Source organism: Camelus dromedarius, chromosome 27, assembly GCF_036321535.1.
Source record: "Camelus dromedarius isolate mCamDro1 chromosome 27, mCamDro1.pat, whole genome shotgun sequence".
Lineage (NCBI taxonomy): Eukaryota > Metazoa > Chordata > Mammalia > Artiodactyla > Camelidae > Camelus > Camelus dromedarius.
In genome coordinates this window covers 3,979,090-3,992,822 of record NC_087462.1, presented here as the reverse complement: position 1 = coordinate 3,992,822, position 13,733 = coordinate 3,979,090, and the positions used below count along the sequence as shown (strand labels likewise).

The 13,733-nt window shown below is 57.6% G+C and overlaps 1 protein-coding gene across 7 annotated transcripts in view; it reads left to right on the top strand.

The window, feature by feature from the left end:
* The window catches only part of RFX2 (regulatory factor X2), an 86,416-nt gene extending 77,357 nt beyond the window's left edge, over positions 1–9,059 (top strand). For all 7 annotated transcript variants that reach the window (XM_064479802.1, XM_031437049.2, XM_064479805.1 and 4 more), the window contains 6 exons: positions 380–477; positions 1,341–1,490; positions 2,169–2,377; positions 5,662–5,815; positions 6,851–6,893; positions 7,371–9,059. In XM_064479802.1, the coding sequence (XP_064335872.1) occupies positions 380–477; positions 1,341–1,490; positions 2,169–2,377; positions 5,662–5,815; positions 6,851–6,893; positions 7,371–7,483 (767 nt within the window). In that variant the 3' untranslated portion in view covers positions 7,484–9,059. The remainder of the gene's footprint in view (positions 1–379; positions 478–1,340; positions 1,491–2,168; positions 2,378–5,661; positions 5,816–6,850; positions 6,894–7,370) is intronic.
* The last annotated feature ends 4,674 nt before the right edge of the window (positions 9,060–13,733 follow it).

Below are 13,733 nucleotides of genomic sequence, written 5' to 3'. Positions count from 1 at the left end.
CGGCAGAGGACAAAGGAAATGGGGGGCCTCGATGGCTACACCCGGCCCGGGGCAGACACACGCTGGGGGACTGTCCCAGGGCCTCTGCCCCCACCCCCACCTGCGTGGCCTACGTGTGGGCTCTCCCTGGGGCTCCCAGGCCCCTGAGGGTGAGGATGCGAGGATGTGGGGCACTGAGCCTCACTCTTCCTGAACCACTGCCCCAGGTGCTGCAGGCTCCCTTCACTCTGGGCGAGAACCACCAGCTCACTGTCTCTTCTCCTCTGTGTTGCTCGGACTTCGAGGGTGGTCATTCCCACGGCACGTGCAGCTCTTACACAGGCTGATTCTCACGGCGAGACTGCCTTTCTCACAGTAGCACGTGGCTCGTGTCTCCCAGGTACCCTGACGCAGGCCATCCGTAATTTCGCCAAGAGCTTGGAAGGCTGGTTGACGAACGCCATGAGCGACTTCCCACAGCAGGTCATCCAGACCAAGGTAACTGTGCGAGCAGGGCCTGGGCCTCCAGACCACGCTGGTCCCCGGGGGCAGAGGCCTTGGCCTGGGGCCCCCTGGGGCCCTGCTGTGCGGTGAAACGAGGGAGCCAGAAGTGGGTCCGAGGAGGGGTTCCCCCACCTCCGCCCTGGGGGATCTTGAGGACCGCTGGGCCCCAGAGAAAGCAGGCTGCTCCTTGTGTCCCGAGGATAAGTGGTCCTGCCAGGAAGGCCGAGGATGCCGCAGGTGGAGGACAGGCGCTGGCCGGGAGGGTGCGACAGAAGATCTCATTGCTGTGAAGCTTTTGGGTCAACTCAGAACAGATTGAATGTTTCTCTGTTTATCTTCGGAGGGGGATTTAATCTCCTTACAATCACCCTTAACGCTATAGTCTTGGCCACTGATCAGAATGTCAGATGTGGAGATCTGGCCTCCTTGTGAAAAAGAGATGATTGTCTTCCATTCTCTCGAGCATCCTTGCAGAGCCGGCTCACGCAGGCGGGGCCAGATCCGGGCAGCAGGTCTGCCTGCCTCAACCCGGGGTTGACCTTCGGGACGCATAGGAATTGCTTAGGTAGCTGTTCGAAATCGCAGATTCCGGGGCCACACCCCTGCAAAGTCTGCTCCAGAGGCACCTGGGAATCTGTATTTTTACCACCCACCCCAGAGAGCCCGAGGGATCCCAGAAGCGGGGGCACAGCCACGCCATCCTGAATCCTCGCTCACCTGTGCTGCGGCGTCCACTGTGGCGCTGCTCGACGTGTTGGTGGCACCTGTGCCCCTCACTGATTCTGTTTCGGGGGCTTTGAGACTGTCAGAAGGGCGGGCCCCTCTTCGCCCAGTAATCGCACCCCCCTCGGCCACAGGTGGGCGTGGTCAGCGCCTTCGCCCAGACTCTGCGGCGCTACACGTCCCTCAACCACCTGGCGCAGGCGGCCCGGGCGGTGCTGCAGAACACCTCCCAGATCAGCCAGATGCTTAGCGACCTCAACCGCGTGGACTTCGCCAACGTGCAGGTGACCTCCCACACGGCTCCCCACGGCCCGGACAGGCACGGGGCCCTCTCCGCTGGCCTGGGCTTCCGCCCTCTAGAAACATGCACAGAGGCCCACAAAGCTGCCCACAGCCGAGCCGATGCCTGGCCCACGCTTCTGTTGCTTGAAAGGAGTCTGGACTGAAGCTCCCCAACCTTGCAGTGCACCTAGGGGCCCCAGGCTCCACTAGGAGATCACTCATGTCCCCCTGGCGTCTGGGCACCGAGACCGACACCTTGGTCCATTTTCTTAAAAAACTTGCCTTCCCGTTGCCACTTTCACGGCTCTCTCCTCAGGGCTTTGGAAAGTGCAGGCCGCCACCAGATGGGTCCTGCCACCAGATCTGCATCCAGGCCCGGTCCTGGGTTCATCCACTGAGTAAATGCACACACGTAGAGGAAGGACCACTTAGAAATAACACAGTGCGAAGGCACAGTACAGTCAGGGCTTTGTAGGCAGGCAGCCGGGATCTGGGCCCTTGGAAGCAGGCAGGTTCCCTCTGGGTGTCCATCCGTCTCTGCCCGTGGAGTGGGGCTGACCTTGCCCTACAAGAGGCCGAGGGCAGGCAGGCACTCGTGCTCAGTGCATCCGGCTCAGGGCCGCCCTCGGGAGCCGTTACGGTGCCCCCGCCCTGACCCGCCGGCCACCCGCGCCCCCCAGGAGCAGGCCTCGTGGGTGTGCCAGTGCGAGGAGAGCATGGTACAGCGGCTGGAGCAGGACTTCAAGCTGACGCTGCAGCAGCAGAGCTCCCTGGACCAGTGGGCCAGCTGGCTGGACAACGTGGTCACCCAGGTCCTGAAGCAGCACGCAGGCAGCCCCAGCTTCCCCAAGGCTGCCCGGCAGTTCCTGCTGAAATGGTCCTTTTACAGGTACATGCCCGCTTCACCTCCCAGAGGGCTGTGTGGGCAGGGGAGGCAGGAACCCACAGACCCCTCCAGTGGGCCTCCCTCCCGGGGCTCCCAGGGGCAGCCCCAGAGCCCCCTGGGGTCTCAAACTGGGTTGCAGAGGCCTCCGCAGGCAGAAACCCTTGTCTCGGGCCTGCCTGCTGAGGAGCACGGCAGCTGGAGCATGGGTGTTGATTTCTGCTCCCTGGTGTGACCCGCGGGGCGAAGTCCACGGTGAGTCCAGGACGGGTTTAGGGAGAAGAGGAGCGCGGGTGGGAACCAGGGTGGGGAACAGCCAGCCCAGCAAAACGGGAAGCACCACCGAGCCTTTGTCCCCTCGCTGCCAGGTGCAAGCAGGAGGGAGGGACGGGTATCCGCTCCCAGCGTCTCATTGTCCCCACGGGATGGTCCTGGGTGAGGGTCAGGTGGACGGATTTTTAAATGATAGGTGTCACTGTATTACATGACTTTGGTGTGTGGGTGTGAATGAATGTAAGGGGATTGGTTCGGGGAGCCGGCTGGCGTGATCGGGGAGCCGGCTGGCGTGATCGGGGAGCCGGCACGTCTGAGGTCCGCAGGGTGGGCTGGCGGGCAGGACACTCCGGTGGGAGCGGATGCTGCTGTCCTCGGGTGGGGCTCCCTCTTCCTCAGGGAAACCTCAGTTTCGCTCTGAAGGCCCTTGAGCTGAGTAGCCGAGGCCCAGCCCTGGTGGGAGGGCGAGCAGACGGAGGGGAGACGGGAACCGCGGCAACACCCAGACCGACGTTTGGTGGCGTCGCCGCCGGTCACTGACGGAGAAGACTGAGCATCACAGGAAGTAAAGGTGAGAGAGAAAAAAATACTGAGAAAGAAAGAAAATTGGGAGCCACAACTCATAAAAGAGAAGCATGAAGAAAAAGACATGAAAGGGCCGACCCGGGAGGTCTGCTGTCCGGCCGGCAGAGGTTTTTTTAAGAGACAGAAAATGGAGGGAAAGAAACTAAAAAGAAACATCAAGAAGGTCTCCCAGAACTGAGGCTGGAGTTGCCGAGAGCTGCCGGGTTCCCCGCCCAGTGAACGAGGTTCCCAGCCTCACTGTGCAGTTCGGACACCAAGGAGAAGAGAAAGGCGATTGGAAAGGCTTCCGGGGAGAAAACGGCAGGTCACACCACGGGGCCAGGAACCAGGGTAGCGCCAGACGTCCGCTCAGCATCTCGGAGGCTGGGAGGCAGGAGGGCAGGGTGGTCAGAATCCCGAGGGGAAACCGGTTCCATGCTGCCGTGCTCCCCCGAGCGGACGGACGGACGGAGCGGGAAGGCGGGAGCGGGAGGGGCCTGGCCCAGAGAATGTGGGCCGGGCTTGCGGAGAGGGGTCCTGCGGTAGAGGGGGTGCTTTTCTCTGTCCGGACCAGACTCTCCCTCTCTCCATCTTGTTAGGTTTAAGGGACTGGTTTCTGTAGCGTCCACCAGCAAACGGAGAGCGGTGGGCAGCGGCTTGGTGGGTGACGGCCAGGCTCACGGCCAGCCTCTCCAGGGGGAGTCCACTGATGTTCCCCCGCAGGAAGCTGTGAGTCCATTTGGAGAACCCAGAACACGCAGAGGCGACCACCAGGATGGTTCAGAAAAGCTAAAACCTGGAGCCAGAGCTTTGCACCAGACACCGGGACTGTAGGGTAGGGGCGCTGGGTACCAGTGCCCGATCCAGAGGGGCCTCAGAGAAAGGGGGGCTGGGAAGCCCACCGGGCGGGCACAAAGGGAGAGTGAGAGCCGAAGCATTCAGGCCTGGGGTCTCCTTCAGAGCACGGCTTCTGGCCCACGGCTCCTTCCCTGGCCTGTGATACCGCAGCAACATAAGAGCCAAGCACCACCCACCAGATGGACGGGGGAGGCAGGGCGGAGAGACGGGAGGGAGGGGTGACGGGCCCTTCCCAGGGACCCATGGTCCATGTTCGCTCACTCGCTGAGGGGGTCGGCCTTTCAGAGCCAAAGAAGCTTCTGAGCAGAACATCCCGAGCTCCGGGCCTGCTCGCTCTGCCCCCCGACGCCGTCTTCACGTTCATGGACGTGCTTCACGTGACCTTCACTTTCGAAGGCACTAATTTGGATGCAGGCAGACACCACCCAGGTCCCCTCCTTGGTTACCCTTCCAGGGCATCTCGAAGCCCAGCCGCCTGGAGCCAGCTCTCTCCAGGGCCGAATAAAACTACCACGGAGTGTGTCTACACACTGGCCCCGGGAAGATGCGAAAAGAAAGTTAAACCCATCTGCTGTCAGCTGTCTTTACCAACTTGCCCCCACGCCCCATTGTTAATACACAAGCATCAACAGTTTTAACCTGTTAAAAGAGAAACCAAGGCACATTACATTTCCAGAAGATTCTTTGAGCAAACATCAATTTGAATCGGGCAGCGCCAAAGCCATAGTGGTTAGGAACCTCCCCCAGGGGGAGAGAGAGAGGGTTTACAAAGAAGGAAATGATTTGACGGCTGCAGTTCAGTGGCCGCCTTCTCTGGGGAAGCCTGGCTGGCCGTCTGTGTCCCTTGTGCACAAGTCTCCCCCTGGGGCCAGAGCGCACTGACTCCCGCTGGGTTTAGAACGCGTGGACTCCAGGGCAGCAGGGCCACCCTGGAGCGATGCCCCCTTGTTTTGTTACATCGTGGCTCCACTCCTGTCTTGTCCCTTCCTGTTTCTTTTACTGCTGCCACAGTGATTAGACGTCACAGAGAGAGTGAGTTCTGAGACGGGCGTCCGCTGTCTGGCACTGCGTGACGGAGGTGTCTGTAGGCCAGAGCTTTGGGTCGGGTACCATGTAAATAACCCCTTTAGGTCAGGGGTCGTTTTTTCTGTAAAGAATTGGATAGTAGGTATTTTCGAGTCATGAGGTTTTATGGGCACACGACACACAACACGTGTATGACAGGCATGGTCAGTCAAAGTCTATTTATGGACACTGGAATGTGAACTTGGCTCACGGGCTAAGGCTGGACCTGGTCTGGGCGGGGCCGAGGTTTGCCAGCCCCTGCTTTGTGTGAAGGAGGTGAAAGCACCCTGAACTTGAGTCTTGTTTTCAGGTGCCTGAAACCGCTGACCCAGGAGAGGCAGGGGGGCGGGTGGGGCTACGGCTGGAGGGGACTCGGTCCTGGCTTTGAGGAGACCTGGGTCCCAGGCCATCAGGTGCACGTCGCGCCAGGATGCCGGGCAGGCCCCTCGCAGGTCTGGGGCCCCCAGGCCAGCTCGGGGTGGGAGGGGAGCCTGGCGTGCGGAGGTGCCAGCCTGTGTCTGCCGCCCCAGCTCCATGGTGATCCGGGACCTGACCCTGCGCAGCGCCGCCAGCTTCGGCTCCTTCCACCTCATCCGCCTGCTCTATGACGAGTACATGTTCTACCTGGTGGAGCACCGCGTCGCCGAGGCCACCGGGGAGACGCCCATTGCCGTCATGGGCGAGGTGAGGGCCGGCACAGGAGGAGGGGCCGGCACGGGCGGGGGGAGCTGGGAGAACACACTTGCAGGGGGTGCGTGTGGTGGGGGAGCCCGACGGACCCATCAGCCCCTGTCACCTGCTCGTGTCACCCGGGCAGGACGTCCCGCCTCTGAATCCACCCCCACGTGGGGAGTTCATTGTGGTGAAATACACATGACCTAAAATTTACCATTTTAACCCCTTAAAGTAAACAAGTTTGTGTGAAACCACCACCTCTCTAGTTCCAGAACATTCCCTCACCCCCGAAATAAAACCAGCCCTGATCAAGTCACCCCAGCCCCTCCCCCAGCCCCTGACAACTGGGAACCCATTTTCTGTCTCCGTGGACTGGCCTGTTCCGGATGCTTCACGTACATGGAGTCACACGCCATGTGTCCTTTGGTGTCTGCTTGTCTCCCTGAGCACTGCGTCCTCAAGTCCACCTGTGTGGCCATACCTATCAGCATTTCTTCCTGACGGCAAAGTAACATTTGATTGCATGGATAGGCAACCTTTTGCTCAGCCACCCTCTGTTGATAGGCATTGGGGTCACTTCCCCCTGTCGGCTAGTGTGACTGGTGCCGCTGTGGGCATCCACGACCACGTTCTGTGTGAACACCTGCTTCCATTCTTTGGGGTATAAACGTGGGAACGGAATTGCCAGGTCGTGATGGCGCTGTTTTGAGGAGGATGAGGTGATGCTCTAGAGCTCTCAGTACACGGTGAGCCTGTGATGAATAGTGGCTGGTCTTTCACTGTCACTGCTCGGAGGCCACAGCCTCTGGCCCCTTGCTGGCCTGGGTGGTAGGCACCCATCCACCCTCTGGCCGCTCCCAGGCACAGCCCAGAGAGGGTCAGAGGGGACACGCCCAGACACCCAGCAGCATCAGGACCACTTCTCGTGGCAGATCCCCTCTCGCTTACATAGCAACAGCCCATTTTCACGGTGGATGAAGACATTGCTGACTTCCCCGGGACCCGCCCTGCGGGGGCCCCTCACTCTGGACTTCTGTCTTTCAGTTCAACGACCTCGCCTCCCTGTCACTGACACTGCTCGACAAAGGTGGGTGTGTCCCAGGCTTTCCGATCCACCACCCCGGGGTGGTGGGGTGGCACATGGGCAGCAGCAGGCGTCCCAGCTGAGGGCTCAGAGCAGAGGCCCTGCCCCCTCCTCCTGGATTACATCTAATCCTGGGACCTCCCCACCAGCCCTGAGGAGCAGGGCCATAGATAGGACTAGGGCGGCCACGGGCCTCCTGCACCCATGTCCGGAGAGGGCGGGCAGGTGGGCCAGTGAGCACTGCCCCTGGGGACCCATGCCCTGCCCGGCACGGTGAGGGGACCCACCATGGAGGGCAACCTGACCCAAGCTGATGGGTACCAGCCAAGGGTGGGCACAGGGAGGAGGGCCCCAGGTGAACTGGCCTAACCCAGCCCTGAGCCAAGGCGGCACCCTGCACCCAGCCTGGTCGTACCCTCTGAAGACGTGCTTCCCCCTTCTCCCCGTCCCGTGCCCCCCGCCCCACCACTGACCCCACAGATGACATCGGTGAGGACCACAGTGCAGAGGCCCCCTCGGAGGCCCGCGGCCGGGGCGAGCCGCGGGTGAAGCGGGAGCGCAGTGACCCCAACCACTCCCTGCAGGGCGTCTAGCCCGGCGGCGCCTCCCTGGCTCTGGCCCGATTCCCCGAGCTCCATTGCAATCGTGCCTCTTAGACGAAGTGACCTTTACGCTGACTCCCGGGGCCCCAGGCCAGGGCGCCCTTCCAGAACACGCTGCTCCTCTGAAAGAAACCAGTTGTGACCGGAAGCTCAAGTCGGGCGCCCGGTGCCCAGGCGCTCACCTGGGCCACTTAGACCGTCTTTCCCTTCTTCTAAATGTTCTTGTCCTCCCTGCACACATCCCACCTCCGGAGCCTGCAGGGCCCTGTGGGCCAAGTCGGTATCACCACATTGGGCATCTCCTCCATTCAGCTGATTCCAGTTTTCACCGTGGCTCCCAGGAAGGGAGGGATGTCCTGTAGCCGGCGGGCAAGGCCGAGCTGGCCAGCGTCCCCAGAGCCCCCCGGTGCCCGGTGGTGGGGAGGGGCCGTCTCAGAGCCCACCCCGCGGCCTCTGCCCTGCCGGTCGCTGAGGCACAGAGGCCAGGCCCCCAGAGGCAGCAGCCAATCGCCGCGTCCCTGGACGGCACACAGCCCTCGGCCCCTCGTGGCTCCTAGAACAAGTCACCGAAACAGGCCTGCTCGTACCAAGACGTGGTGCTGTCCTTAAAAAATCAAACCCAGAAGCATTAGCAGCAGCTGGAGGGATTGGGGTTCCGCAAGGTCACAGCCAGCGTCAAGCTGAACCGTTAGGTCTGAAGTGAGTCTGTTCCAAGGGGGCCGGAAGGTCAGTGTTCCCGCAGCGCCCACAGAGAGCGGCCGTCCCAAGTCTGCGCCCTGACAGCCGTGCCCGAGTCCCGCTCCACAGCACCTTCCGGGACGCCTGCCTCTGAAGTCGTGATCCTGGAGTGTTGTGACCCCAGCAAGTCCCGTCCTGGATGGCTCAGAGTCAAAACTCTTGTCTGGGGACAAACGAGGCCCAAGGACCTGCCCAGCCCTGACCTCTGAATGCTCCGGATCTACCCTTCGGAACACGTCACACCAGTGAGCTCCATGCAAGAATTCTGCCCCCAAAGCACCTGCAAAGAAGAAAGACCAACGTCTGGTCTAGGAAGCACCGTCTTCTGAAATGCAATAGTTTCTCTTTTTGGAAATATGTTTATAACAATAGTTTTGTGCTCTGTTATTAGAACGTTTCTTATGAATGTGTACATTGCAGTACATTCGGTCCCCAGTGTTGTTTTCTCATTCATGCAGAAGGTACTAGTGTAAACTCACGTGGCCTTTAAAAAGCCTGCTTCCCGACAGGCAGGAGCTCCCTGTGCTCCTGGGCCCTCACAGGTGTGTGGGGAGAGCCGAGGGGAGGGCGAGAAACCGCACTGTAGAAACCAGAAGCCCGGAATGACCGCAGCGTTCGTCTGGCCTGAGAGCCCCAGACTCAGGTGAAATCAGACAGAAGGAATGTCTTTAAACGAACATCTCCGTCCCCAGGAGACACTCAAGTTCACAGCTCATGGATTGTGACGCCTGCCTTTTCTTCCACATGTTTCTGCCTTACGCTCTGTCTAGTTCTTTGCAGGATTCCACGAGGAGGAATATAAATGACAGTAAAGAGCTTTCCAAGCCCATTCTCATTTTTCATTGCAATAAACACATCGAACATCCCTGTCTTGGGGGTCACAATCCACACTCCAGCCCCCCCCCCCCCAGCAGCCCGGGAGGAGGCAGCCTTCCCTCCTGCAGTCCCCTGGCCCCAGGACAGGGCAGGAGGGGAGGCAGTGGTGCTTTCCTCCAGCTCTCTGGGGAGTGTTCTGGAAGGAGCGGGTTCCCCAGCTTCATTTAGCAAGGCCAGCGCTGGGCCAGAGAGGGCAAGGCACTCTCAGCCCAGGAAGGGTGAGACTGTAAGCAGACAAGACTCATTCAGCAGAATAAATCCACGCTTCAGCCGCTGAGGCAGCACACTGGTAGTTCTCAGAGCTTGCTTGGTACAGGGGCAGGGCCGAACTTCTCCCCTGAGAATCAGTGTGTAAGCTTGTTTCAAAATCGCCGATGCATGGGCCCCATCTACAGATAGACTGGCCTGTGGGATGAGGGTTGGGACCCGGGATCTGAGTGGCTGGAGAGGCTCGTGAGCACAGGTGATGCCCATGTGCTTCCTGCCCCAGGAACTGGAGGAGAGATGAGGAGGGGAGCCCGCTGAAGGCCCACTGGCCAACGAGTAGGTAGGGCCCCAGGTATAAGCACTGCACAGAGGACCTCATCCTACCAAGAGCCTCTGGAGGGCTCTGACTAATCACAGTGGCTTCTCGCTAGATGCTTCGTCCATTCTTCTCTTTTTGACAACCTTCCAAGGTAGGTGTTACTCCCACTCCCAACTCATTGTACACATGGGAAAATTAAGGCTGCTGGCTGGAATGCAGGTGAGATGGCTGGAGCACCAACAGCCATCTTGAACCTCGAGGAAGATGTCATAAAATAAGGACAGCAAAGCAATGAAACAGAACGAACCTGGGTTCCTGGTGATCATTACAACCCTAATGACCTCCAGTCAGAGTTCAGTAAGCCACAGGTAGGATGCAGGGGGTCCCATAGATGTTCCTGCCTCCAAGAACTCTCTGGTAGCAGGAACTCTGAAGCAAGATGCGAGGTACACACACACACACCAGCTGCAGGAGCGCTACGAAGGGAGAGTCCCCCTGGCTGGGAGTGTCACGCCTCCCCCTTTTCCTCCCACTTTTCTGGCCGCTGCCCCTTGGCACCTGGGTCCTGCCCCTTCCACACCCTCAGTGGCCTCATCCATGTGCTGCTGACCTGCTCCACAGCTGCCCACCCACCGCTGCTCAGAGGTTGGTGAGTGCCTCGCCCTCCCAAGAACAAGACAGGAGCTCAGCATCTGGCCACCCAGACCTCCCCAGATCTACATTACAGTATCCGCCTCACCGGCCATCCAACTGCCTGAGCCAGGAACCCAGGGCCACCCCATTGGCTCCACCCCTCCTGCCTTCTCAAAATGCCCACAACGCTTCCTCCTTGCCACTCCCCTAGCTTTACAGGCCTGGAAAGGCAGCCCAGCAGGGAGCGAGGACACCAGCTGTGCCCTCAGGTAAATTACTTAGATTGATTTCCCCATCTGGAAAAAACCAACCTCGCAGTGTTGTGAGATTTAATTTTGGTTTGTAGAAAGTACTGAAGTAAGCATTCAGCAACTGTTTCTCAAACTTGGTGCTATTGGCCTTTGAGGTTGGATAAGTCTCGGGGGTGTGGTGTCATCCAGGGCACTGTGAGGCATTGAGTAGTGCCCCACCCAGAGTAGCGTGGGCCAGAAATGTCTCCAGATCTTGATTGCCCAGGTCCTCTGGGGAGCGGTATCCACCCAGGTGAGAACCACTGGCTAATACCATTACCAGTTCTCTGCATCTTTGAAATGTTGACAACCACGTCACTTATCACTTGCCTTTTCATCCTGTACCCACACCAGCCCTCACCCACTCAACTCTCTGATTTCTTGCTCCTGGAACTCCTCCCTGTCTCATTTCAGGTTCTGTCACCTTCACTGCTCTTCCTGCCTAACCCCACCCCCACCCCACATACACACACTCCTTCCTTTTTAGCATTTGTCGTAATTGATGCCTCCTCCAGGAAGCCTTCCTGGAAGACCCCTGAGATTATAGAGTCCCTTCTACCCCATATTTCCTGTGCCATACTTTATTGTGATGGCTGGCAAATCCATCCTTCCCATAAGCTCTGGGGGTGAGTTGCTCTGATTTGTCTTACTCCATACTGTATTTCCCAAATCTAGGACAGATTAAGAAAGTCAAATTCATTCAGGGGATCACCACCAAAATTATTTTATAAATAAAATAGAAGCTGGGCTTCAGAAAGACTTACTCTGGTGGATGGATTACACAGGAAGAAAATGGAAGCAAGGGGGTCAATTAGGTCCTTGTGAAGATGGTACAAGCTGGGGGGAGGGGTCGGACTGAAGTGTGGTGGTGGGGTTGGAGGTGGGGCAGAGCCGAGGGCCCAGCCGCAGGCCAGGGGGGTTATGAAGTCATGTTGGTGGGTTGGACATGTTTTTCTTTTTGATAGGCCAGGATAGAAAGAAAAGATCAGGAGTGTCTGTGTAATTAACAAAGATAAACATGGCTTGGTAAAGTCTTCATCTAGTGTATATGTGCATATTCACATGCACGCATGCAGGTAACATTGAACACATACACGTATTGAAAGCCACAGTGCTGGAGAGTGGTTCACCACTACTTTAAGGTCATGGGTCCCTTCGGGAATCTCTGTAGTGAACACCCTGTGGGGTTTGGCTGTCTGGCATCCATTCCACCGTCTTCGAGGATGACACCCTGATTCCTTCTGAGGGGCGACCTGTCTCCCATTGCTTCAAATGGCATCTCTCTGAGGGCGCTCACACACACTGAGGGGGCTGCTAGGGACGGAGGGGCTGGAGGGGACAGGCTTGGTGTGTGGGGTGGTGCAGGGCGAGCTGGAGGATGGGAGGTAGGGTGGGGCTGGAGGGGGAACTGGGAGGAAGACAGAGGGCTTCCTAGATCTTGGCAAGGACTGGGGGTGTCATTCTAGAAGTGATGGCCCAGGAGTGTGAGGCCTGTGGCCTCAAAGTGGATTTCAAACTCCCCTCCATCAGCCCTCATCTGCACAGCTGCCCACTGGACCCCCCTAGCTAAAGGCTGTCACTCAATAAATTCTTGAGGGAGGCATAAAGTGGGTGGAGGCAGGGATTAAGCACGTGCCGTCATGCTGGACCCACCCGACACCTCAGAATCTGAATTGTGAGCTGAATGTAAGACTGAGAGCAACCTCCTCGGGGGGCGCCCCGCTGATTCTGCTCCACGGTCCCAGCCCCCCAGACCCACTGGGGCTGCCCAGTTCCTTATCTCTCCTCCCTGGGCTTGTGAGCATCCTCATCGCTTTCCAGCAAATTCCCTGTCTGCTTACATTTGATAGAGGTGTTGTTGGGGGTTGCAAGTTAAATTCAGATGCTGGATGTTTGGTGGGAGTAACGCCGGCCAGCGCCTAGCCGACCTGGTTCCCGGAAGGTGCCAGAACTCAGCAGGTGCAGCGCCTCTGAGTCTCCGCAAGTCTAGTTGCTTGGGAGGCTCTAACTGCTTTTTCTCCTGGGCCCAGTTTTGATCGCACCCCAGTCCTCTGCCGCCCCCGTGTGGTCACTGTGTGGCACAGCCTCTTCCTTTTCACCCGGGAAACCCGCCAGCTCCGACTTCGCTTAGAAGGGAGGCTGTTTTGCTTACTGAAGCAGCAGAATGAAAGGACTAGCTTCCCCTTTGCCCCAGCTGTCTCTCCTCCTCTTCCTCAAATAGTATCTTTATTTTTTTTAATCTCTCCACAAGATATTCCGTGATTACAAACAGAAAAGTAGCCTGGCCATCTCCAAGTGATCTGAGTTGTTGTCAGTTAATGGTACAAAACGACATCATTTGCCTCTGATAGGAGCTACTCCGTGTTATTCCTACTAAAAATCCACCACCTGAATTTAATTAGGAGGAAACCTCAAACAAACCCCAAACTAAGGGACATTCTACAAAATAGCTGGGCAGTGCTCCTCACCAGCGTCATGGTGAAGAAAAGACCTGACAGAGGCATTAACCCAGACTAAAGGACACTGAGGAGAAATGACATCTGAATGCAACAAGGGGTCCTGGGCTGCATCCTGGAACAGGAACAAAACCTGGCAGCCAGCAGATGAGATCGGATTAGGTATGTACGTGAGTAAATGGCATGGCACCCGTCTGAACTTCCTGGTTTTGACCATTATGTTGTTTACCTAAGATGTTAATATTTGAGGAAGCTGGGTGAAGGCTATATGGAATTGCTTGGTATGATTTTTGCAACTTCTTTATTAAGTCTGAATTTATTTTAAAAGTTAAATTTCCTAATCACAAATGAAACAGAGTAAGAGAAGCGTAGTATGGTTACATACCCTGTTTATGTAACAGGAAAGAACAAATCTGACTCCATATTGGATCTGTTTCTTTTACTTTAATCTATGTATTGCTTTTGCTGCAAGTTAATCACTAAAGGGATGCTGCCTATAAGCTTAAATTATACTTGATGGCCCATTCTTTGGGACCCCTGCCTCCCAGGTAATGAGCATTAAGCTAAAATATCTTTGTTTAGCTCACAGGAAACACCCTAACCAGGCCCAGCTGTGAATGACTGCGGTCAGGAAGAAGTTAACACATGCCCTCTGGAGGCTGATCGGAGCCAAGAACTGTTTAACTTTACTCCCTTCCCTTTTAGTGCAAGAGAAACCTGAA